General features: G+C 47.8%; 1 protein-coding gene across 2 annotated transcripts in view; it reads left to right on the forward strand.

The window, feature by feature from the left end:
- Window positions 1-25688, forward strand: part of Kcnh1 (potassium voltage-gated channel subfamily H member 1) — a 322774-nt gene that overhangs the window by 207632 nt on the left and 89454 nt on the right. For both annotated transcript variants that reach the window (XM_052738048.1, XM_052738049.1), the window contains exons 8-9: window positions 1235-1434; window positions 8018-8270. In XM_052738048.1, coding sequence (XP_052594008.1) covers window positions 1235-1434; window positions 8018-8270 — 453 coding nt within the window. The remainder of the gene's footprint in view (window positions 1-1234; window positions 1435-8017; window positions 8271-25688) is intronic.

Below are 25688 nucleotides of genomic sequence, written 5' to 3' on the forward strand. Positions count from 1 at the left end.
CCGTGGAGACCAGAAGAGGGCATCAGGTGCCCTGGAGCTGTAGTTACAGGATATTGTGAGACATCCTACAGAGATGCTGGGAATGGAACTCTGACCCTCTTTGTTGTTGATCCATCTCTCTAGAGCCAGGAGGGGCCTGGAGAACAGCTGGGAGTTTGTCGGTATATTAAACGTAGTCACATATGACAGCAGTGCTAGTCCGGGCACAAACCTGAAAGGAGAGAATTCATGTTATTCAAGTACTTACCCACAGATGTTCATAGACATTCATAAGCCTAACAGCCAAAATGTAAAAAAGAAAAGATAAAAATGGAAATGCCCATGAACTGATGGGCGGCAAATGAAATGTGGACTTTTCTCACGATTGAGTGCTATTTAGCAACAAAAAGGAAGGAAATGTCAATGCTTGTTATAGTGTGAGGGAAGCTGTTACAGAAGACGTATATTCATATGAAGTGCCTAGAATGCATGAGTTTGTAGGGACAGGGAGTGGTTGTGGTGGGGGAGACTGGGAGAGAATGGAGAGGGACTGACCATGGATAGGAGATTTTTTTTTTTTTTGCAAAAATGAAAATGTTATAAACCTGATGGCTGCACAACTCTAAAAATATGTTTTTGAAATAGTGAGTTTTATACTTTTAATGGATATAGTGTGTGTGTGTCACAGTTTCTATCAATGAGATAAAAACACCATGACAAAAAGAGACTTGGGGACAACAGGCTTATTTCAGCTTGTGGTTGTCTTTTGTGGCCCTCGGCAGACTCACTATGGTTTAGTTATTTGTGGTGGGTACCAGGGTCTGCTGCTCCTACCATGTAGTTCTATAAGGACCAGGGTTGTGTCTCACCATTCAGTGCCCTAGGTAGCATGGTGCTTGGCACACAACAGAGCTTGGTAGGTTGTTGCTCATAGTTTGGATTTGGACTGGTGTGGGGACTAGGCACACACTTGGCTGATGGCGCAAATTTTTTGTGATAAGTGAATTGGATTCTCTCTTACGTGTGTCTGAGGCACCAGTCACACCAGGTCTCATCTACATGGGCCCTGCCTAATGCTCCATTGGTCTTGGTTGCCTGCTGTTAGAAACTCTTTGGCTTGAGATGTGAGGTTCTCCTGAGGTCAGGACAGTCTTCCAAAGCACAGCTCTGACTACAGGCCTTCTCTGAGGGAGTCACGCGCTCTGGAGTTTGGCTCATGGACCACTCACACATAGTTTCTTCTATTTGTCTCCAGCTCTTCTGTATGCCACCATCTTTGGGAATGTGACAACCATTTTCCAGCAGATGTACGCCAACACCAACAGGTATCATGAGATGCTCAACAGTGTGCGGGATTTCCTGAAGCTCTACCAGGTGCCCAAAGGGCTGAGTGAGCGGGTCATGGACTACATTGTGTCCACCTGGTCCATGTCTCGAGGCATCGACACAGAAAAGGTAAGGAGTGGGAGACTCTTAGCCACACCACCTGTCCCCAGCTTTCCCCAGTGGGCTGGGCTCAGAACTCGCCTGGGGTATCTGGGGTTCTTAGGTCCTTCTTCCAGGACTTTTAATCTCTCTGTTGTCTTTACTGAAGGACCAGAAAGGAAGAGCCATCATTTTGGAAATCAAACACACAGTGTGTTTCCTGGAGTGAGGGGAACAGATGTCCTGCTGTCTAGGGCAGCTTCCCAAAGTTAGATCATGATAAAATGAAGAGCCTGGGCAGGGGGCTTTTTTCTTTTGCCCCAGCTTCCCAGATGGCCCCATGCTTGGCAATCTTGGCTTTTTTCAAAATGCTGACTTTTTGTTGTTGTTGTTGTTGTTGCTTGGCATGGCTTTTTAAAAATGAACTTTGATTTTCTTAGAGAACTGCTGCATTAAATATGATGTCTCTTGGTTATTTTTGATCTTCCTCTTAATTGGCAATGTCCCAAGGCCACTCTGTCGCCTCTCTTCCTCTTGTCAGTCCTGATAAGAATCCCATGGTGTTGTCATTAAAACTAGACTCTGGCCACTGCCCACGGGCACCGGGGTGGTGGACAGGGTCAGTAATTACCTGGTAAGACTGTCCCTCGGACAAACCCAGGCAGTGCTGGCACAGGTCTGCGCTGTAGTCTTCGGCTGGCGACTGTTTCCTGCTGGGCAGTCCAGAGAGGGGCGACCCTCTTCTGTACGACACTTGCCTTATTCCAGATGCACGTCAGTCAGGGGCAGAGATGGGTGTGGTCTCCAGAGACACAGAGGGCTAATGCATGCATTATCTTTGTGTGCCCCACTCCCTTTGAGACAGATCATGTAGCCCAGGCTAGCCTGGAACTCACTATGTAGCTGAGGATGAACTTGAACTTTTCCTGTGCCTACCTCCGGTGTGCTGGAATAACGAACAGTGTGTGCCACCATGCCCACTTTCCTAAGGCCTTGCTCGTGCTAGACCAGCCCCGAGCCGAGCCGCAACCCAGCCCTGAGCCGCAACCCAGCCCTGAGCCGCAACCCAGCCCCTGCTCTGTATGTTGCCCTGACCAAAGCCTTAGCCTCAACTCAGTTTCTCCATTCCTCAGTCTTTCTGATTCCACTTCCCTCATCGCCAAACCCTATCTATCCACTGCAGAATTGGGAAAGTGGTAGCACTACAGCAGAAGCAGTTGTGGACACATTGAAATCCAGATTGATCTGGCTGTGAGGTCAGCCTGTCATATTCCTATTCTCCTCTATCTGAACAGACAGTGGAGTGCTGGTGGTTTCTGAGGACTGCTCAGGTCCTCTGACTCTCCACTTTAAGAGGCTCATTGCTCTGGGCCTGTCTGCTGGGTGTCATGATAAAAACTACCACAGCACCAACTGCCGTTTCTTGAACATGCACCGAGAACACATGTTTAACCAGGTGTGGTGGTACATACCTGTAATCTCAGACTTGGGAGGTGAAGGCAGGTCAACTGAGTCTGAGGCCAGTCTGGGCTACATGCAAACATTTGTTGGGGAAAACCAGAAAGAACCAGTGTCAGTTTGCATGACTGTTACCCATAGTGCCTTGTGTGGGCTTCACTTCCCTCTTGGGAAGGTGTGGCTGGAAGCTCTGTTGAATGATGAGGAGGACCAGAGGCTCAGTTCATTCCTTTTACTTCCCCTGGTCTAGGGTAACCAGGATTTGAACCCAGTTTTCATCTGGTTTCAAAGCTTGTCCTTTTTCTACTATTATCCCTCCTTTAATTATTTTAAATATATTTTTCTGTGTCCATGTGCATGCGTGCATGTTTGCGTGCACGTGTGGATATGTGCACTGTGTCATGGTGTGTCCTGTGTGTTTGTTGTTTCCTATCATCTTTCAGGCTCTGCCTCTTCTAGGTATAAAGCGGGCCCTAGAGGGGAAGAAGGCTGCGGTTCAGACTGGGACGGGCAGGGCGCGGGGTTGGCTCTGCTTGACTCCTGGCTCTGCCCGCTCCCCGCCCAGCTGTGCCTGTTGTCTCTGCTCACCACTGGCAACAATGCCTGCTGGTTTTGTGGGTGCCTGGCAGCCGATGGAGCAGAAAGGACTTTGATCTCTGCCCTGAAGCTTCTCTTTTCCCAGGCATTAGAATGACTATGTAGATCCTGCTGTCTGGGAAAAGCCCTTCCCTGTCCCTGTGCCTGCAGGGCTGGGCAGGACCGCCTGGGACACTGCACAGTCAGCATCACATTCCTGCCCTGCTCACCTGTTCACCTCCCGGAGGGTTTCGGGACCAACCCCACTTCCTGGTCACAACTGTGGCATCTCATGGCAGAGCCCAGCCTGGAAAATGAGGTCGCAGCTGCTGGGGCGGGAACCAACTCTGGAGTCCCGCTTCCCTCCTCCCTCCAGTGACCTTGAGCACATCACATGTCTCTCTTGCCCCAGTTCCCATGTCTGGAACACACTGAAGTAAGATGACCTTTAGACCACATGGCCTCTATGGCCTTTGGGCTAGCTTTGACCTCCTGCACCATGCAAGCTCTGTAATGGCATTGAATAAGGACCCACAAATACCCAGGTACCAGATATTTTAACACAATGGCATGGGAGAGCTCACAAAATCCCACACACAAGGAAGTGTGGCGATATATTGTGTACCCTAATAAAATTTGCCTGAAGATCAGAGAAGCAGAGCAAGCCACAGCCAACACCTCTTACCTCGCCAACTCCTCAGCCTGAAAGAGCCTCAGTTCCTGTCTCCTCACGCCTTATATACCTTTCTCTGTCCAGACATCACTTCCTGGGATTAAAGGTGTGTGATTCCCAAGTACTGGGGTTAAAGGTGTGTGCCACCACTGCCTGGCCTCTATGTTTAATCTAGTGGCTTGTTCTGTTCTCTGATCTTCAGGTAAATTTTATTAGGGTACATAATATGTCACTACAAGGAAGACTTGGCCCCAGAAACTAAACATTGTTCAAGTTCGCATGTGCAGTGTATGTTGGGAGCAGGACTGAATCCAGAGCCTTAACCTTGACCCTTCGATGCCCACCCCAGGAGAGGCTTCTCCACAGTCATAACTCTTTTTTTTTTTTAAAGATTTATTTATTTATTATGTATACAGTGTTCTGCCTACATACATGCTTGCAGGCCAGAAGAGGGCACCAGATCTCATTACAGATGGTTGTGAGCCACCATGTGGTTGCTGGGAATTGAACTCAGGACCTCTGGAAGAACAGCCAGTGCTCTTAACCCCTGAGCCATCTCTCCAGCCCCACAGTCATAACTCTTAAGAGTGACATCTCAAAGCCTGGCAGCTGAGAGGGGAGCCCTGGAAGGCTGTGGGTTGAAGGGCTGAGCCCCTCCCTCAGAGAGAGGATGTGTCTGTCTACTCAAGTGTAGAACTTGCAGACAGAAACAGCTATGGAGATGCTGCACAGCCAGAGTCTGCCCTCCTCCTCTTCAGACAGCCCCCCCCCCCCCCCCCCCCGCCTCGTCTTCTCCATGATTCTGGAATCGGTGTCCTGAAAATGATGTTACCTGGTCAGACCCTTATGTGGGAGCCTAACTCAGGGAAGCAAATATTTAAATGTGAACGCACCTGGAGAACTAACCTTGGTTCTGCTATTGGGCACTGCTTGGACATGATATGGGCATCCCCACCGGCTTGCGAGCCACACAGAGAAAACCCTCAGATCAGCACTTTTGCAGCAGTCTTGTTTGTCATGATCCCTCCGCCATGGCTTTGTACCTCCACCTCTCCTCCCTCCATTCTCCCAGAGAGACACTCACGCTTTGGTCATCCTGCAGCCCAGAACAGGAATGCAGAGATATCCAGAGACAGGGATGTATCTCAGATGGGTGCAACTTCCCTTAGTATTGGAGTCAGTGTTTAAAGCACAGAGTGGTTAAGTTACTACTAACTAACTGGGATTTCAGTCATGTGACCTCTTCTCACTGCTCCACCTCCATGTAGACACTGAAGGGAGGGAGTGAAGCCATCCAGGGCAAGAGCTGATCTGGAGAGGCTGGTGAAGAAGCCCCAGATACAGAGGCAAGTGTCTGGTGCTAAGATAGGAACAGGGTCTGGAAAGTCCCCCAGCACCATAAGAAGTAGCCACTGAATGATCACGTTTGATTCCATGCCCCCTACTTGGTTCACAGACTAGAATATTTTAAAAGTACTGCTGATCTCTCTGGAAAAGACCACTGGAAGGTGTCCTGTTGGGTTCCTTAAGGCTTGCTGTAGAAAGCCTTGCAGTGGTTTCTTGCAAACACTTAGTCCACAGAAATATCTCTTGCTCTGAAAAGCTGGGCAATTTTTCAGTTGTTTAGGAAAAAAAATGAGATCTACATGGCTTGCTGTTCCTAGTTTGTTTTTTTAGATGGTGCAAGTCAGGGCTGGGGACATGCCCAGCTGGTAGAGTGGTTGCCTGGCATGTGCAAAGCTCAGGGTTTCCTCCTCAGTAACATGGGTGAGGGTGGGGATGCTGCAAGTCAAACTGCAACCCATTAGCTTTGCAGAACTGCCTGGCATGGGAGTTGGTTAGGCTGTAACTAGGCTCTGATGCCAAGCCACCTAATGTGAAAGCCAAGATTTGCTGTTTGCTGGCTGGGAAACTTTGGGCTTCCCTGTGTTTCAGCTTCTCATCTGAACTGATAGAATTAAAAGCACATCCTAGAGTTTCTATGGAGACCACGTAAGCAAATACACTTTCAAGTGTAAAGTTATACACCCCTGTTCTCTGTCCTTTCTGTCTTCCTTGTTGATCTCAGCGATGGCTACCAAATTTTATTTATTTTGCTTGTCATTTGCCTCCTCCTACCAGACAGTAAATTCCATGAGAGCAGGTATTTTTGTCTACTTGTTTGTTTTGTTTGGTTTTTTTGAAACCAAGTTTCTCTGTGTAGCCCTGGCTATCCTGGAACTCACTCTGTAGACCAAGCTGGCCTTGAACACAGGGATCTGCCTGCTGCCTTCTGAGTGCTGGAATTAAAGGCTTGTACTGCTACCGCTGGCTACTTTTTTTTTTTTTTTTTTTTGAGACAGGGTTTCTCTGTGTGGCTTTGGAGCCTTTCCTGGAACTCATTCTGTAGCCCAGGCTGTATCCCAGGCCTCGAATTCGCAAAGATCCTCCTGCCTCGGCCTCCCGAGTGCTAGGATTAAAGGTGTGGCCACCACCGCCCCAGCTGGTTACTTGTTTTTAACTACCACATTATTAGAGCCTAGAATGGTGCCTGGTGCACCATGGATGCTTGGCAAATAGATATTAACTGGGTAGGTGACTTGCTGAGCCATGCCTGGCAGACAGCAAGCTCTCAGGAAACGAGACTTTACCTATCTCATTTTTGTAAAGTGTATTTGTGCTTTGAAAATTAATACATGTGTGTACTGTTTCTTATCTACCCCAACTACCTCCCTCTAACTGTCCCTGAGGCCCACTAATCTCTCTCCCCATCAACTTCATGTGTGTTGTTGTTGTTATTATTATTATTAATCATCATCATCATCATCCCACTGAGTCTAACTAGTAGTGACCGTGTGTAAATGGATGGTGAGGCTGTTTACTGGGGTATGGATTACCTGCCAATGAGCACATCCCCAAAGAAGAGTGAGTCTCCCTTCCCCACAACCATCAAGTACCAGCTAAGGGCGGGGACTCAGGAGCACCTCTGCCATCAACACTGGAATTTTGACTGGCTTGATCTTAGGCAGGTCTCATGTAAATATATCTCTTTAAATACCGACCCGTACTCACCGTCTCAGCAAGGCATGCCGGCTATATGATCAGAATACACTCCAGTTTAATGTGACCCCCTCGTGTTATAGAACGTGGGCTGTTTCTCCCCGCCCGTAATTTTGTGCTTTTTAACCAATTTACTGTTTGATTTCCAAACGGCCAGAAGAGAGTGTTTAGAATGTTCTCCACACAAAGAAATGATGAATATTTAAAGGGATGGATATATTGATTACTTTTTTCTTGTGTTGTATGCATGTCAAAATAACATGCTGTTCCCCTTAGACATATGTATATGTATTTGATTTGCTTCTTGTGGATGTACTCTGAGCAAACCCACTTCTTGCTGGCTGCACTGAACCAGCCCAGTCCAGGCTCCCCTCATCTTTCCCTTTGACCCCTCTGTCCCTGTCTCCCCCAGAGTCAGAGCTCTGTGATCCCTCTCAGGGGCCCCAGCTGACATCAGTCCCCTGATCTGTGTCCCTGGTCACAATCAGTGACTCAGAAGCGTCTCACATGCTCAGTGTTTTCTCTGCATGATATGATTTCTTAGCCCTCCCCCTGACTTGGGTGGATGATTGCTCAGGCCCACAGAGCCTTTGTTATCCTGCTAGAATGTTCTAATTCCACAAGGTTCACTCTGACACATTCTGAATCTGTCAGTTGAAATGCCTCAGAGAGGCCTTTCTCATGCCCGATACACTCCTAGCCCTGACTTTCAGAACTCTGTCCTAAGCATTCAGCAGATTGATCTAGAATCTAGACACTGAAGCGTAAGAGTACTGTATGGTCTCCTGGGCTCTGCCCTCTGCTCAGGGTGCTGAGGGGAGGAGGCTGTGGAACGGTCCTCACACTGTCTCTTCCTTGTCTGGCCAGGTCCTGCAGATCTGCCCCAAGGACATGAGAGCTGACATTTGTGTGCACCTGAATCGCAAAGTGTTCAAGGAACACCCCGCCTTCCGGCTGGCCAGTGATGGCTGCCTGCGGGCCTTGGCCATGGAGTTCCAGACAGTGCATTGCGCCCCGGGAGACCTCATCTATCATGCTGGGGAGAGTGTGGACAGCCTCTGCTTCGTGGTCTCAGGCTCCCTGGAGGTGATCCAGGATGACGAGGTGGTGGCCATCCTAGGTACGTGCTGCCCATTCTCAATGCACTCCTGGTCCTATGCTTGGGGTTGTCTTAGTTGCTGGAAAGCCATTTTAACCAGAGGTTGTTCCTCAGGGCAGGCTCATTTCTAACACCCATTCATCCATCCAGCAAATGTTGGAGTGCCTACTTTGGACCAATTGCTGTTTAAGACTCTTGGGGTTTTCTCCTCAAGGGCTACAGGCTACTGGAAGAAATGAACAAACAAACGATTGTTCAGAATGTAGCAGAAGGGGCAACTCACTCGGGATTCAAACGAGAAAGCTTCCAAGATGAAATGACACCCAAGAAGAAGCCAAAGAGTTGAGAATGAGTTAGCACAGAGCAGGGTAAAGGTAGGATTCCAAAAAGAGGTGGAAGCCTGTGTGACAGAGGCAGGTGTGATTCACGGGGGTAAATTACGAGTCACTTTGTGTGGCAGGAGCACAAACTACAAGGGCCACAGTGGGAGATGAAGCTGGGAGAGAGCTGATGAACCAAAGGCTCCAGAACCACATTAAAGGATGTAGATCTTACTGGGAGGGAGAGCAGGAGGGGGGCCCACAACGGTGAACTGAAAGCAGGGAAGGGGCCCCATCAGGTCTGTAGGTTTGAAAATGACAGCAGGCCGAGGTTGGACTGCAGGGCCAGGGAACGCAGATTGGAGCCGTGTTATCTGGAGACTTAATGGACTAAGGTGTGGCAGATGGAGAGAAGCACATCGAGGTGAGGTAAACAGTAGAATTTAAAGAATCCAATGGCAGGTTTGCTGTTAGGAGAGGGAGAAGTCGGTGGGGGTGATAGGATTTCTCACTGGATAACAGGGAGGCTAGTTCACCATATATAGCTATGAGGAGTGTGGGAGGAAGGGCAGGGGCATGGGGGACATGGTGGCATTTGAGAGGTTGACCATCAGTGGCCTTAGAGAAACTTTCTGAGGCAGCTGCAGAATATCTCTTCAGTGGGCACGTCCTAAGGCACAAGCCATGCCCAGTGTAATCACCATTTATGGACATCTGCTTGGTGCTCAGTGGAGTGCAGATGGATCCCCATTTAACCCTTACAGTAATCCTGCGAAATGGCTTTATTATTCCCAGTTTCTAGGTGAGACAGTTAGAGTTGAGTGAGGTTAAGGAAATGTCTTCATAGTAGTTGAGTCCCATCCCAGCATCCCTTTGGCTTTAGACACACTGCTCCCACCTGACTTGTGAAGCCCCATCCCAGCATCCTTCGGTCGCAACTTCTCTACTCCTGCCCAGTGTTTGGGCTGAAATCCTATTGAGGGCTAATGGAATGCATGGGCCCTGGACGCGGCTGGTTCTGCTGCAATTTGTGGATGTATGTTTTAGGTTCAATGTCTGACTGATTTTAGAAAACTGAGATGGGTGAGATGAAGCTACACTGATGTTAGAATGAGGAGGCTGGCCCTCATTCTAGATGATATTTTTAAAGCCTAATTTCCTCCTGTCTGATTTTGGAGTACCTGAAACATGGCTTCCTTCTCACTCCTGGGTACCTTGCCAACCTTTTCTCTTGGTTATAAGGTGCTCAGGGTAATCCAAGGGTGATTTATATTCCTTTAGCATGTCCTGGCAGATGGCTAGGGGAGCCTTTAGATTCTGGGTTGGGGCTAAAGTCTGTCTTGTCCGCTGGGTACCATGGCACCCATGAGGCCTAACAGCCCAATCCTGCTGTTCCTCGCTTCCTCATCTCAGAGAATTGAGGCTGTGAGCCAGACATAGGAGCAGTGAAGACCCATTCTGAAGGAAGGGGTCCTTGCTTTTAAATTCACCAGTGAGGCCATTGGGTTAGCCAGGATTCACCAGTGAGGGTATCAGATTAGCCAGGATTCACCAGTAGGGCATTGGATGAGCTAGGATTCACCAATGAGGGTATCAGATTAGCCAGGATTCACCAATAGGGCATTGGATGAGCCAGGATTCACCAGTGAGGGCGTTGGATGAGCCAGGATTCTTGCACGACTAAGAGAAACTGCTAAGCAATCTTGAATTTGGATTTGAGGTAACCTTTTGGGGTCAGGTCTCTTGCACCAATTTCCCCACAGATCACTCACCATTTACCCTTCAGGAAATCGACCCTGAGTCCTGGTGTTATCCACCTGTGTGTTCATGCTCAGAGATTTATTATTATTATTAATCAAATGTATTCATTTATTTTACATCCCAACCGCAGTTCCCCCTCCCTCCTCTTCTCCCATTCCCTCCTCCCTCCACCCCCCATCTGCTCCTCCTATGTTTCTGTTCAGAAAGGTATGGGCCTCCCATGGGTGTCAACAAAACATGGCATATCAAGTTGAGGTAGGACTAAGCTCTCCCCACCCCTTGTATTAAGGCTGAGCAAGGCAACCCAGTATGAGGAATAGGTTCCCTGCTTCCACCACTAGGAGTCCCACAGGTAGATCAAGCTCCACAACTGTCACACATTTGTAGAGGGCCTTGGTCTGTCCCACGCAGGCTCCCTAGCTGCCAGTCCAGAGTCTGTGAGCTTCTATGAGCCCAGGTTGGTTGTTTCTGTGGGTTCCCTTGTGACCCCCCTGGCTCATATAATCTTCCCTTCCTCTCCTCAACAGGATTCCCTGATCTTGGTCCAGTGCTTGGCTGTGGATCTCTATATCTGTTTCCATCAGTCACTGGATGAAGGCTATATGATAACAATTGGGGTAGTCACCAATCTGAGCACAGGAGAGGGCCAGTTCAGGCTACCTATCCACTATTGTTAGGAGTCTTAGTTGGGGTAATCCTTGTAGATTTGTGGGAGATTCCCTTGCAACAGATGTCTCCCTGACCCCAACATACATACACACACACACACACACACACACACACACACACACACACACCATCAAGACATCATGGGAACATGAGGAATTGGGTTGCGGGGGAGGGGAAGATAATGATCAGAGATTTTTAATGCCCTGCCACAGACACCTGCACTATAGACTCAGGCATGGAGGGACAGGAGTCTTGAAGAGAGATGAAGAGGGCAAATGACCACCCCTCACCTCCTCCTCCTCCCCGCTGATGCTGGCCTTACAAGGCAGCAGCCTCATAACCTGGTTGATTGACTGGTTTACTGCTTCTCCAAATCTAGCCTTCTGGGCATCCTGCCTGCTCCAGTTAGCAGTGTGGTTGGACCTCAAATATAGCTCAGCAGCTTTGAATTCAAAATGTTGGTTGTTCTCAAGATGTCCAGGCTAGAAAAAGCCTCTTCTATGCTTCCCAAGAGCCAGACTGGGCCCCCAAAGTAGGTCCAGGCTCGCAATCCTAAATAACTTGCCAGGAGACTCTTATTCTATAAAAGAACATGACAAGTTCTTTGAGTGACCTGTCCTTTGGGCCGCCAGGCATACAACATTCCAAGCTGTTTGTTCCCTGGAAACACACTTGGACCTTTTTAAAATTCCTTTCTCCTTAGAGTAATTTGCTCAATGAACTGCAGTCAGTTTCTTCTTACAAAGGGTTCGGGCATCAAATGGGACTGAGAACTAGACTGTCGCTGTCCTCTGATGCCCTCTAGTTTAGCCTTGCCCAGAATTGTTGAACAGGTGCTGTCATGAGTGGGGTACTATAGTAACTAAACCTTATCCCAGCCCTCAAGAGCTGCAGGAGGAGTGACAGGCTCTTGAGGCTGCCACTCTGTGATGGAGAAGATGAAGAGTGCTCCCGCAGGATTGTAGGATGAGTAGCTCCTGAGCAGTGCTGTGTGCCCGGTGTTCCACTGAGCAGGAGACTCGGCCAATGCCAAAGCAGGAGGCTGTAGAGAAAAAGCTGGAACTCTGCTGCCCCTGCCCTCAGTCTCTAGTCTCCAGCCCGCTGATGTGGTTTCTCTCTTCAGTTATACTATCTCATCCCCATTTTCTGTTTAATTTTAGTGCAGAATCCAAGAACAAGAAGAAGGGTCAGTATTCATAACTGAGCAGGCTCAGCATGTGCCCAAAATAGAATCCCCCTCACTAAAACCCTCTAGACTTTTTGTGACAGCAGCCACAATATAAAATGCTAATTACATTGCTGACTGAAGAATGCACAGTGACATGTAAAACCCAGTGTGCACCGGGCTGTGGGAAACGCAGCCTAATGTTTTCTATTAGCGTCTGTTTTCTTTCGGTTAAAAAAAAAATGAGCATGGTAACCTAGTACACCCATTTCTGACATGATCAAAGGTTACAATTTGAAAGTGTGGCCCCATGAGTTACGACAGTCTCTGATTGAAAACATGCTGTCCTATGAAGACAATGATCATACTAGGTAGGACTCTCTTATGATCCCTCCTCTGCCTTAATTTTGCTGTGACATCTCCTTATTTCCTTCTGGAATTCCCTTAGAAGTCATTGACTTCTCAAATTTAGTCTCTTTGCTTTTCACATATGCATTTTGCCTTATCGTGATATTTATTTATTTTTAACTTAATTAAACCATCCCCCACTTCCTCTTCCCACTCCTACTTCTCTCATGCCAACCCTCCCTGTTCTTGGCCTTTAACCATTGTTGTTACATGTGCATATAAACAAATAAACATAGAAGTAGAACCTACTGAATCTATTCAGTGCTTCCTGTGTGCATGCATTTCTTGGCTTACCATTTGGTATTCGATGACCAGTTGAGGGCTCATCCCTGGTAAAGACTAATTCCTCCTCTACCTGTGGTTATTAATTGTTTTAAGCTCTTAATTAATATTTTTTGAGACTGTCATAAAGGAGCCCTGCATCTATATCACTCTCCCCTGCTCCACCCCCTCTATATTCCCCCCACCCACATTCATGTTCTCTTCTTTAATCATTACTGTTACATAGATACATGCATACATATATACAACCTACCAAGTCCATTTATCATTGGTGATCTATACATGTGTCCAGGGCTGATCACTTGGGATTGGACAGCCTGTAAAATGTGCATCTCGTTCATCAGAGTTGTACATTTATTTCTTTATTTTGTGTGTAGTGGGAGGCACATTCCATGGGGTGCCTATAGGTCAGAGTTGATTCTCTCCCTTCCACCCTGTGGCTCCCAGAGGTCGAGCCCAGGTTGCCAGACATGTTCCTTTATCTACTACCCCATCGCACTGGCTCTCATTAGAGCTTTCAGTGAGATCCTTTTCAAAGCGGATGGAATGAAAAGCACAGGTATTGGTTTCTGCCAAGCATTCTGCCTGCATCTGCATGTCCGTTATGTTGCTGTTCTGTGACCGACCAACACGAGTGAGCTACAGCCTACCTTCCCCACGGGGCTGAGGCCTGCTGTGTTTGTAGGCGCTCCTTTCACTGGGATTAAATCAGTTGTATGGGTTTCCCATCTCAGTGCTTCATTTACGTTTTCATCATGATTGTCCTGTTTGTTTTGTTTGCTTAGATTCTAACAGGTGGGACAGAAGTCTTCAGGGCAGGCTGTATCTCAGAGCAGAAGGAGGACACAATTGTGGCCTCCAAGAAGTTTCCACCAAACTGGCTGAGTCCCCAAGGCCTCCCTCCCAATGTCTCCTAAGCCCATGGACTGTACTATGTGTACCCCTCTGTTTTCTAAACCTGGGTCCCTTTTGACATCAAGCACATAGCCATGGAAGGTACCAGGGGCTATTTCCTGGACAGAGTAGAGTTGGAAGCAGGCAAAGGGGCTGGGGAGAGAGTCTCTGTGCTGTGATACCCTGGGTTTGGTAGCCATACTGCAAAATAAATAAGTAGAAAAGTGATAGGATAATGAAAGCAGGCAAAGGCTAGACTGTGAAAGGCCTCATGATCTTGGGTAAGCATCTGGACTTCTTCCTGTAGGGATGAGGGTTCCAGAGAGAGTTTTTGATAGGGAGTGGTGTGAAAACGTTGATTCTACGCATGTAGAGGCATGGAGAGGAGCCAAGAGGGGTGTCTGAGAGAAAGGGGCAGGTGGTGGAAGGTTGGTGGGAAGCCCGGGCTCAGAGGCAGCAGAGTGGTACAGCTAGTGCAGTGTGATGGTAAGGACTAGGGAATAACTTCCCATGGATGCTGGAGATGGGGGAAGATGATGGGAGAGAAGATGGGCGCATGATGCTTCTTGCAGATGCAGGCACAGTTCTTAGAGAGAGGAAACCATTTTCAATCTCTGGATGACCCTGAGCCTGCCCACAGATGGGGTGGAAGAACAGTGTGGGGTAAGTGCAGGGCAGGCCTCACCTACTAGGCACAGGTCTCTTTCCAGTCCTGTCCCTGGGGCCTGAGGATCGCATGGAGGTCCTTGCTAAGCACGCAGATTAGTGCTTTCTCACAGAGGAACTTTTTAAAAGACACAATCTCTCTGTTGCTGAGTTGGAAGGCTACCTTGCCTTTGCCTGCATACAGAGCTTCTTTGGGCCATCGTTGTTGGTTGGATATCAAGGCAGCGTCTGCTGTCATAGAGGATCATGGTGGCATTCTCTTCTCCAGAAAAAAGAAAGAAAGCCTTTGTCTTAGAGGAATGTTATATTGATCTGAGACAAATGCTTAGTGACAATGAGCACAGGTGGCTCATTCTGTAGTTCTGGAGCAAGCTGGCAAGTACATGCTCACAGAGGAGGCAGAAATCAATGCTTGGGAGGCCCCAAAGAGTGTGGTAGGCTGGGCGTGGGGTAGAAATGCAGCAGGACACTGCGAGGGGATGTGAGTGGCAGGTTCAGGCCAGTGTGAATGGAGTCAGCCATGATGTTTCTGTGAGGTCAGTGTTTCCTGCCTCAGTGTGCACAAGGCTTTGCTAGCCCTGTCGTACTCTGTCAGGGCCACTAAGCCTTGATTGTCTTTTCACGTGTGGCTTGACATCTTCAACCTTAGCTGTGGAGTAGAGGAAGGTGATGAGCACGGCGAAGGAAATGAAACAGAAACCCCAAAGCAGGGGGCCTTTTATGAACTTTGCTTCAACTAGATGAAGTTGCTCATTTTCAACATTTTCACTATTTTCCATGATTCAGTAGGAGAACTTCCATAGTGATTGACAGATAAGGCCATGAGATATTGGTGAAATTTTTAAGGCCACTCCACATAGTTAAAAGGGAAATTTATTTAGTGGCATAACTTACAAATGAAGGGATAGGTAGGTTGCGGGTTCTGGGAAAGATGCAGCGCAGTCCGGTGGTGTTCTCTGGAGAACTCTCCTCAGTCTACCTCTAGTGTCCAGGGTCCAGGAAACAAGAGAAGTGGCACATCCGGATCTCAGGTCTTCAGGGTCCTCTCTTGGCCCCGCCTTGTAGGTGTGACAGTTACCGAAGCCTCAGTGGGGGCCGAAGCCTCAGTGGGGGTTGGAACTTCCAGATCAGTGAGATCTCTGCCTTGGTGGTGGCTAGAAAGGTAGAGTCAGATGTGGTCAGGTGAGGTAGGGCATGGGTCAGCCGTGGGGAGTATGGTGGGTGATATAACCTCAAAACCAGCATCTGTGCTAGAACCAAGAGCCCCGAAGGACTGTGATAAGACACAGGACCTACATGATGCATCAGGACTGCTGTGGGTGGTACTGTGTCATTGTGAGAAACCAGTCACTGGCAAGTGAGGTATGACATAGTTAGAGCTGTGATCCAAAAGCACTAATGAGTAGGACAGAGGATCAGGCGAACTGTTAGGTCACTGTGGCTGATGACAGAGACAAGGAGTGTTATGGTGTACTCAGCAAGAATGGAGAAGGCCCACCAGGAACATTTTGAATTTCATAGAAACAATAATTATTAGCATGAGATTTTCCCAAAGATTGCATAAGAGGCAATTTGAGGAAGATTATTAATTCATTAGAATTCAGTTTTAATGACATACATATTTTTATTTGCTAAATTTGCCAGACTTAGTGGGGAGGTGCAGGTAGGTGAGCCATGAGGAAGAGGAGTGTTCTGGGTAGCTTTCTGTCAACTTGACATAGCTAGAGTTATCTGGGAAGAGGAGCCTCAGTCAAACTCTAAGCCTCTAAGCCTCTAAGTAAGTCCATGGTTTGTTTTCATGATTAATAATTAATGTGAGAGGGCCCAGCCCACTGTGGGTAGTGCCACCCCTGGGCAGGTGGTCCTGGATGTATAAGCAAGCTGAGCAAGCTACAGGAACAAGCCATTAAGCAGTGTTGTTGCTCCATGGTCTCTGCTTTCAGTCTCACGCCTTGAGTTCCTCTCCTTACTTCCCTTCATGCTGGACTGTGATCACAGGGACACATAAGCAAGATAAACCCTTTCCTCCTCAAGCGTTTGTTAATTAGTGTTTCATTGAAGACGAGCTAGGACAGAGAGTCTCTCGGGTTGTAAATGTTAATACTGGAATGTAATGGGACAACCACAGAGCCCAGGGGGATTCTGATATCAGGGAAGTGGGTGAGAGAAGTATGAACAATGAGATGTGAAGTGAGGAAGAAGAGGCCTTGAAAGAGAACACGCTAAGCATCTGTTATGTCCATCCAGAGGCCCAAGGACCTGACACCAAGGTGCAGCCAGCATTGCTTGGAAAGGTGGGCCTGGAACCAGGACAAGAAGATGGGTCAGAACCAGGAAGGAAAGTCAGATCTCAAGTTAGAGATTTAAGAGTTAGCAGAAGAAATGTCAAATAGGAAGGAGAAAGGAAAGCCATCGCAGAATTTACATGTCTTTTCCTAAATGACCAAGCGTTTGAGAACATTTTAAAGAAATGGGGTGTAGCTATTCAGAATGCTTCTAAGGAATTTTAGATGATATTGGAAATTCTTAAGTCGAATGTTACTTTAATATACTGTGGTCCCAGTTATGTGGAGAGAACCACACCAAATCGAGACTCCATGAGCATCCTGAAAGATGGGGTAGATGTTTGTGAGTTAGGAGGAGATTTTTGTTTTCTTTTTAAATTTGTCTGGGTTTCAAGCTATCTTTAAAAGAACTTGTGTAAGCACAAAAGGCTGAGTTCATATCCCAGCATCCATGTAAGCAGAGGGCTGTCCATGTGCCTCTGATCCTAGAGCTGAAGAGGCAAAGATAGGAGGGTGTGTAGGCTCAGTGTTCAGCTTGGCTTGCCAGTCAGTGTGCCCCAGGGTTGCTGTCTCAAAAAATGAGGTGGAAAGAAATAGAGGAATACATTAGACATGACCTCTGGTCTCTACAGTCATGCATACACACATGCATGTATATATGTATATATGTGTGTGTGTGTGTGTGTGTGTGTACTCATATGCCAAACACACAAATAATAAGCACATGATATTTTCAAGATGATAGTTTTAAAAAATTTCAAGTCAATCATGAGAAAGTCAGCATCATTTGAAATTTCCTAGACAGTGTTAGGATGTAAATTTTAAACATGATTTTTTTTTTATTTTTAAAAATGATGTCTTGGCAGCACTCTTTTGCTTTTTACTGTCCAATCAGGAGAAAATGGCTTGTCTCTGCATGTGCTAAGATCCCTCTAACTGTCCTTGGCCAGACAGTGAGGATGGAATGGCTTATCCAGCAGAGGTTTACATCCACCTCTGTAGCCTCAACAAGATAAACCCTCACTATTTTAGAGATGGCAAAGCCAAACCCTCCCTAGATCCCTGGTAGATAGGATGAGGAGAAGCAGGCTCCCATACTGCTCTTCTCTCCCTGTGAAGCATCCCTGCACAGGGACCAGGTGGACTCTGGGATGAGTGCTTCTGCCACACTATTGCATCTTTGCCTGTGCTCAGCACGTGTTGGGAGCTGTTCTCCAGGGTCTCTAGATGCTACCCAAGCATCAGTGCTTACTTAGCTGCTCCATCAACTGGAGCAGTTACATCAAATCTACACTCCTAGGGAGAAACCATAATGTGAATCACTCTGAACTTCAAAACACAAAGCATTTCTATCAGGTAGGGCCCACATCATGTGATTGAGAGAGGGTAGGAATAGATTGCTTGGTTCTTTACTTCCAGTTAGGTAATTTTTTAACTTAGGTTGCAGCCCCTGAAGACATGAGAAGTTAGATCTAGTATAATTGTTCTTTCTGAATGAAATTCCTATATAACTTCATTATCTGGGCAAAGGACTTGGTTCAGTCAGAAGTTAAAGTCAGTTAGGGCAATTATTATGATATACAGAGACACTTTACTAGCATGCAAAATGTTTCAGATATTTTAAATAAGGAAAGAATATACTACATGACTACATATGTGGTAACCTTAGCTACATAAAAATATGTGTATGCATAAAAGAAAGATGGAAGACAAACCAAGATCTTAACAAAGGTGTTGTTGATGGTGACCATCATTTTAAATTTCAAATATATTTGAATAATTCCTACAATTCACTTCCATTCTTTTATAAATAAGCAGGTAGGGAAAAAAATAAAGTCAATTTTCAGTTCTCACCTTACCAGGGATCCTGGTCACTTCTGCCTGCTCCTGGTGGAGCTCTAGGGTCGGCTCACTTGTGGAGAGTCACTTGACTAAGTAACTTTACCTTAGTACAGCTGTGATGAGCAGAAGGGGAGTCATCATGGTGCTTCTAAGACACTGCTCCAACTACACTCAGTCAAGTGTGCCGGCCTTCTTCACAGGGCATCACTGCCTGAGGGCTCTATGCTTTTAAAGAGTGCTCTGTCATAGTGTGACGTCTTGTTCCTTACACTCTGCTATTATCCTCCTCCACCCCTGTTCACTATCCGCACTTGCAGGGTGATTTTTTATCATGCATCATTTTTACTTTATCTTTGTAAATTTGCCTGTGAAGTTTCAGCGTAGCAGAAAGCTGAATCACACTGAGCAAAGGAGCGTTTCTGAGCAGGTCGGCAAGGCAGGCTGACAAGGCAGCTGCTGACATGTGGACTCTACACGGGTTCCAGTGTCTAGTCATCTTCCCAAAGTCATTGCTCTTTCTTGTCGGACTTTCTTTGGGGCTGCCAGCCCCCAAATAATGACATGAAGACTTCTTATTAATTATGAAAACTTGACCTTTAGCTTAGGTTTGTTCCCAAATAGCTCTTATAACTTAAATTAACATGTTTCTGTTAAACAGGTCTCTGCCACATGGCTTTCTACCTCTCCTCCATTCTGTACATCCAACTTGCTCTGCATCTCGCTGGTATCTCTGCATGCCTAGATTCTAACCCTGAGTTCCTCTCTCTGCCTGGAAGTCCGGCCTGACCTCTCTTGCCTAGCTAGCAGTCATTCAGCTCTATATTAAACCAACCACAAGGCGCCTTTCCCACAGTGTGAACAAATATCCCGCCAGTGATCCAGCCAGGACCTCCTAGCCCCTTCATACCCACTTCCCTCTGTGCCTCTCACCTACCTTCCATGAACTTGCTGGGTGTGGTGTTGGGGGCTGGAGACACAACAGTGAACCAAAGGACCAGTCTCTCATGAGGCTGACAGGTCAGTATGCCTTATAAGCCAGGGCTAAGAGCTGTGAGAGTGCTAAGAACAAGATGCTGTGAGAATTCATATAGCAGGCATCTGAGCCTGCCCAGCCACAGAGAGTAAAGGAGGGCTTCCTGGCAAAGGTGGTGTGGGAGCTGAGTGCCATCTGATTCAGTTGGCTGGGGTTAGACTAGGAAATTAGAGGGTGGGAAGGGAAGTAGGGACATTGTCATCTGCAGCAGGGATGACCCTGACAAGGGTTAGGAGCTACATCTATTAATGAAAAGCAGTTCAGTTTGCCTGGGGCGTAGTTCTTGGGCCTTCTGCCCTAGTAAGGTGAGTTTGAATGGAGTAGGAATGGGGAGCCAGTGCCAGCGTTAGATAGAGGAGGGGCACAATTGCACTTGAGCTTCGGAAAGTCACCCAGGCAGCTGCTGGGAAAATGAGTTAGAGAGCCAAGGTCAGAGGCAGGGAACCAGCAAGGAGGATGCTAGAGGTGAGAGTGGCCTGACCTGATTTCATAGCTGTTCAAATGAGGGAGATAGAGCCAAGAGATACTCGGTAGATGAAGTGGCCAGAAGTTGCTCATTTACTATATAAGGAGTAAGAGGGACTTTACCAGGGTGAACAATCCAGGAGGGTGGTGGGCTTACCTTGGAGGAGCCCATTCATTCCTCATATGTGTGGATCTGAGCTGAGTGAGTGTCCGTGGGAGGATTCTGGACTCAGAAGAGAGAGCAGAGCTTGGAGGGCAAACCCGGAGGCAATGTGGTCCAGATGCATGAAAACAGGGTGTAAGCCAGGAAAGTCCCTACTCCAGCAGAGGTGTGGGGTTTGAGGAGGAAATCACCTGGTCCAGAGAAGGGCTCTAGGGAGCACCATTACCTGTGAAGTATGTTCAGGAGCCTGGAAGAGACTAGTACTAGAGCAAGGAGAGTGGCCAAGACAGTGAAATGTTAGAGGAGCTGGGATGGGGACAGGGTCTGGCACCCAGCTCATGAAAATGCCACAGAATAAGTTTCACTGGACAGAGATGCCACTGTTTGTAAGATCACCAATATTTTATAGCCCAGCCAACACATGTTGTGCTGTGTATATGCCCACATGAATGCATCACACGCACACACACACACACACACACACACACACACACACACACACACACACACTTTTTAAAAGTTCCAGAGCTGGACATAATAGCATACACCTTTAATCCCAGCATTAGGAAGCAGAGACAAGTGGATCGCTGAGTTTGAAGACAGCCTGGTCTACACAGCCAGTTCTAGGTCAGCCAGAGTCACATAGAGGGATCATTTCTCAAAAAATAAAATAACCTGGGCAGTGGTAGCACAGGGCTTTAATCCCAGCACTCAGGAGGCAGAGGCAGATGGATCTCTGGGAGTTCAAGGCCAGCCTGGTCTACAAAGCGAGTTTCAGGACAGCGAGAGCCATTACACAAAGAAATCCTGTCTGAGAAAAACAAAAAATGAATTAATTAATTACAACAAAAGAACAACAATTAAGCCATATATGAATTTATCAGAAACAACATGTCAGAGCATGTTGAGGAAGGGTGAGTATGGTTTAGACTGAGCAGCAGAGGGGTTGTGGTTAACTGTGATGAGATGAGTGTGTGACCTCTGAGGGTGAGGAGCCAGGCTACAGAAGCTTGAGAGGAGGGCAGGAGGTTTCAGACAGGTAGGCTTGGGCACCGAAGGAGCTGCATGGGTCTGTACAGAGGTGCAACCAAGAGAGGACCATGCAGCAAGGCAGGCCAACAACGCATTAGCTACTTGTCTCCTTACTGCAAGACACACTGGGAAGTCGTGTGGCAGGACCTTGGGGTGGCTGCTCACATGGCACCCGCAGCCAGGAAGCAGCAGGTGAGGACTGCTCCACAGGCTTTCTAGACCCCACCCCCTAGTCAGGATGGGTCTTCCTACTTCAGTTAATCTCGTCTGGAAGCTTCTCACAGAGATTCCTCTCCTTGGTGATCCTAGATCTCTCCAGGCTGACTATCAATATTAACCATCACAAAGTCCAAACACCATCTTTCCAGGTGAAACTGCTATTATGGGATGTGGTTTATAGTCATGTCCGAGAAGGAGTCCCAGTGTTGAGCCCCAGAATTAAACCCATCATAGTGCTGACCAGCCTCCGCACTCCACCCAAGGTGGGATCTGCTCCATCCTTAGGGATGGAGAGAGTGTGCTTTGTTTCATGGGAGGAAGTAGCCAGAGCAGGGACAGATTGTTGGAACTGCTGTTTAACAGTGAGGAAAGGATGAATAAGACAGCCAAGCAGCTTGGCTTGGTGAACACAGCAGAACCTCTGTCCACTCCCACCTGTTCTGTTCTCAAGAGCTACTGTGTCCTTCATGTTTGTCTGTCTTCTGTGTAGGCGGCCCTGTTACCTTCTCCTGAGATCTCCGTAGTCCTGCCTAGCCCACTCTCCCCGACATCTTGGTATTACTTGTGTTGCAGTGATGTTATTATTCACCTTGACATGCATGCATGAGTTTCCTCCTTCTTGCATTGCAAACTCCTTGACCTCAGAAATTACCTCACCATTCCATCCAGCCCCGTGAGATGCTGTCAGGCCCTCGCTGACTCATAAAACACAAGGCCAAGTTGTTGGGTTGATCTATGTACAGAGATGGCAAGAGGCAAACCCACCTGTGGGAAGTCAAGCTAAGAGCTCTGTGGGAGAGGCGGAGGCAGAGGAAAAGACAGAGTAGCTGGTAGTCAGATGTGGCCTGTCCGTGACCTTTTGGGTGTTTGTGCATGTGTCACTGGCCAGGTTAGTGTCCCATCTCTAACACAGAGGTCATCACTGGGCCCTTTTGTACCAACTGGAAAGAGCTGGTGTTTGAACATGATGCAGCTCTCCTACAAAAACTACAATGACAGCAAAATTCTAGGAATAGATGCCCTCTGGGGAGTGGAAGAGAATCAGTCTTGTCCCCAGAGTCAAGGTCACCTGGGCATGTCCAGTCCCAACTTTCTTCACTAGGTCAGAAATATGATAAGGTGCTCAAAACTCCAATAGCTGGTGAAGCAGAACATGGGCTTTGAGCTCAGACAGGAGGCCAGTGGTGGGATTCGCAGGGTGTCTGTCTGTCTCTGCTGTATGGTCTCACTTCTGTAAGCTGTGGCACATGGAACAGAGGCCACAGACTGCAGCAACATTTATCTGTGCAATGAAGATGAGAAGGGCTTTGTAGCTCTCCAGCAGATAAGAGAAGCAACATGTGCAAGATGTCAGCATTTAGCTTCCGTACTCTCTCCTGCAGCCTCAGGCAGGCTGGGGGCATGAGGCCCTAAGTACTTGTGGAGGAGCACACAAGTGTTCCAGAGTAAGCCACTGGCATGTGGCCCTCTGGGAGGAAGCACAGAGCAGCTGCTGGTGCACATAATAGTTTCTAGGTTGTCCTGCTCTCTGGCCAGTCAGAGTGGGCAGGGAAGCTGGTCAGTGTGGTCAAGGGGACTGGCTCACGTGGCTGGGGCTTTGGCCTTTAGACTAGGAAGGCTGAAGCTGGTGAGGAGGTGCCCTAGAGGGTCACCTGTCCACAGAACTCACTGCTCTGGTTTTCTCTTTGGTACAAGGGATCCCCAGTGGTCTAAGATATGGGTGCAGCTGCTCTGGTAGGAACCCCAAATGTTAGAAGACCAGCAAGGCTGTAGCGCCCCTTCTCACATGGTTAGCCAGGTACACAAGAACAGGTGGCAGCTGCATGTCACCGGATGCCCAGCGCCCTGCCAGCCTATCATTTCCTCTCAGTTAGGTGTCACATAGACTTTCTGCCAACAGGTTTATTAGCTCTTCTAGTCATGCATGAATGGCTGGCTGAGTTCTTTCTGATGTATTTGAGCTGTGCAACTGTGCTGTGCTGGTATAAGCTATCCTGTGAACAGTCTTTAAAATAACATGTCATTGAGAGTCATGGAAACAGCCAGAGATCTCCCCGAAATGCCTGTTGGCCTGACAAACTTGCTGTCGGAGTGAACTGGACCTGCAGGGTTCAAATCACAACCCCTTCCCTGCAACCTGTTAACACCAGGGAAGGCTGTTTGATGCTGCCAGGGCCCTACTCCAAACACCTCTTGAGCTGACCCTGCAGTCCCCTCCGCTTCCTTCTCTACCAGCCCCCTTTGCCTCTGCCCTTCCTTGAACCTGCAGAGTCTCCATTCTTCTTGAGCAGTGTCCCTGTGTACTTCAGACCTGGGATCTGCCTCCCCTATGTGTTCAAGTGTCCTTCAGCCCCAACCACCAGAGGGCGTGCTTAGGGTGATTCGTTACCGTGGTGTGGTTGGCTTGTTCCAATCAGAGTACCTGCAGTCACTCCCGTCTCCTCCTCTCCCCCAGCTCAGAACATCCACTTAGAATGGGAGTTCCTAGTGAGTCACACAGTAAGCCTTTAATGTTCCAGACTCTGCACTCTGGTTGGTAAGCTGGTTGGTTGACTGGTTTGATTGCCCAGTACACTGAGGTGCCTTCTGTTGAGTGTATGGTCATGTCACACTCACAGCTGGAAGAAGGTGTACAGTATCTTTCCTGGCTTCTGTCTCTCAGTCTCTGACCTGGGAAGTCTCTTCCCAGCCATTTGTGCCACAGCTGTGAGGCCTTAAAAACCCCACTTTGCTCCTGCCAGCTTTTGTGAGTTACTTAAAACAGTTGGCCATTTGCTAGAAGCACCCAGGGTCCTGCAGACCACATGCTTAACTCTTACCCACAGGTCATCTACACCAAAGCAGCTGCCTTCACAGGAAGTAGGGTTAGACATGGTTGAATTTGGGTTGGAAATCTAGCCCATGTTATGATGACACCAAGACTCCCATCCCTGTGGGAAACTTCCCAGCATGAGATGCTGCTGTCTCCAAGGCACTTGTTTCCTGCGTGTCCCACCTCAGCACAGGGTCCCTGTGTTCTGTGCAAGAGATGTGCCCCTTGAGAGGGTTCATAAATGAAATCTGTGCAGCTCAATTCATTTATTAAATGCACACGAGGAGCTATTATTTCACTTTACGGGTTCTTCTATAATTAGAAAATGACTCCCAATTTCATTAAAGGAGCATAATGCTTCTATATTGGGTCTTGTTTAAATGAGGTAATCTTGATAAGAAATAGACAAAATTACCAATCAGCTTCTACTCAGTAGTTACAGCTTAATTATACCATGTTTCCTCCAGTAGGAACTGCAGAGTGTATATTAATGCTGCCTTTCTCACCGGTGCTCAAAACGTGCAACCAGGAAATTCAGCCTACTAAAGATGCTCCTTGTTTCTCACTGGTGGGAAAGTCTGCCCTTCCGAGAGGGTCTTCACCCTCTCTTATCACCTTCTTTCAGAAAAACACAAGGGGTGCCAGCAAGAGCAGGGGTGATGGGTGCTGTTCTGCCATTTCTCAGCCTAGAGCTCTGTGATCCGTGTGTTCATGTGTCTGATGCTGGGTCCTGGTATAAGACGCTCATTCTTGTCTCATGGTGTGCTTCTCAGCTGGTTGTGTACAGGTGGTTTCTAATCCTGTACTCACCCAAAAGCCTGACTGGGTTGGACCAACCAGAGGCTGATTGATGTAACTGGTGGCTGTGGCTATCAGATGAGACCTGGACAGGGGACCAGAGCACTCACAAGACCCCTTTTGTAGCCCAGTCTCCAGTAAGCTGATCAGATTTCAAGATAGAGACTTCCAGGGATGAATATTCTAAGAGACCTGGGCTGTCAGCTTCCTATGACCTGGCCTCAAAATCCAAAAATGTCATTTCTACCAGACTGTGTTGACTAAATGACTAAGTCTAGCCCTGAACCTACTCAAATGAGTTACAACTATAACCACCACACTGCCAGAAGGAGCGAGTGGCAATGGTTTTTCAAACATTTGCCATGTTTCTTCAGAGGAGGCACGTTCTCTAGAAGAACAAGATTACGTCGATATGAAGGGCACATGAGTCATGGTGGACAGTGTGGGAAGGCTATAGAATGTATGTACAGGTGAGTTCCCAGAGGTCAGTGCTGGAGAGCACCGTGGAGAGAGCCTGTTTCCAGGGCAGCCAGGTAGCATCCCACAGAAAAGTGTCTACCTATTGGCACTAGCCCTGCCTTAGCTACCCATATCACAGACAATGAAAGTTAGAGCTTGGAAGGGG

Source organism: Peromyscus californicus, unplaced genomic scaffold, assembly GCF_007827085.1.
Source record: "Peromyscus californicus insignis strain IS unplaced genomic scaffold, ASM782708v3 Scaffold_14__1_contigs__length_90479793_seg_2, whole genome shotgun sequence".
NCBI classification, from domain to species: Eukaryota; Metazoa; Chordata; class Mammalia; order Rodentia; family Cricetidae; genus Peromyscus; species Peromyscus californicus.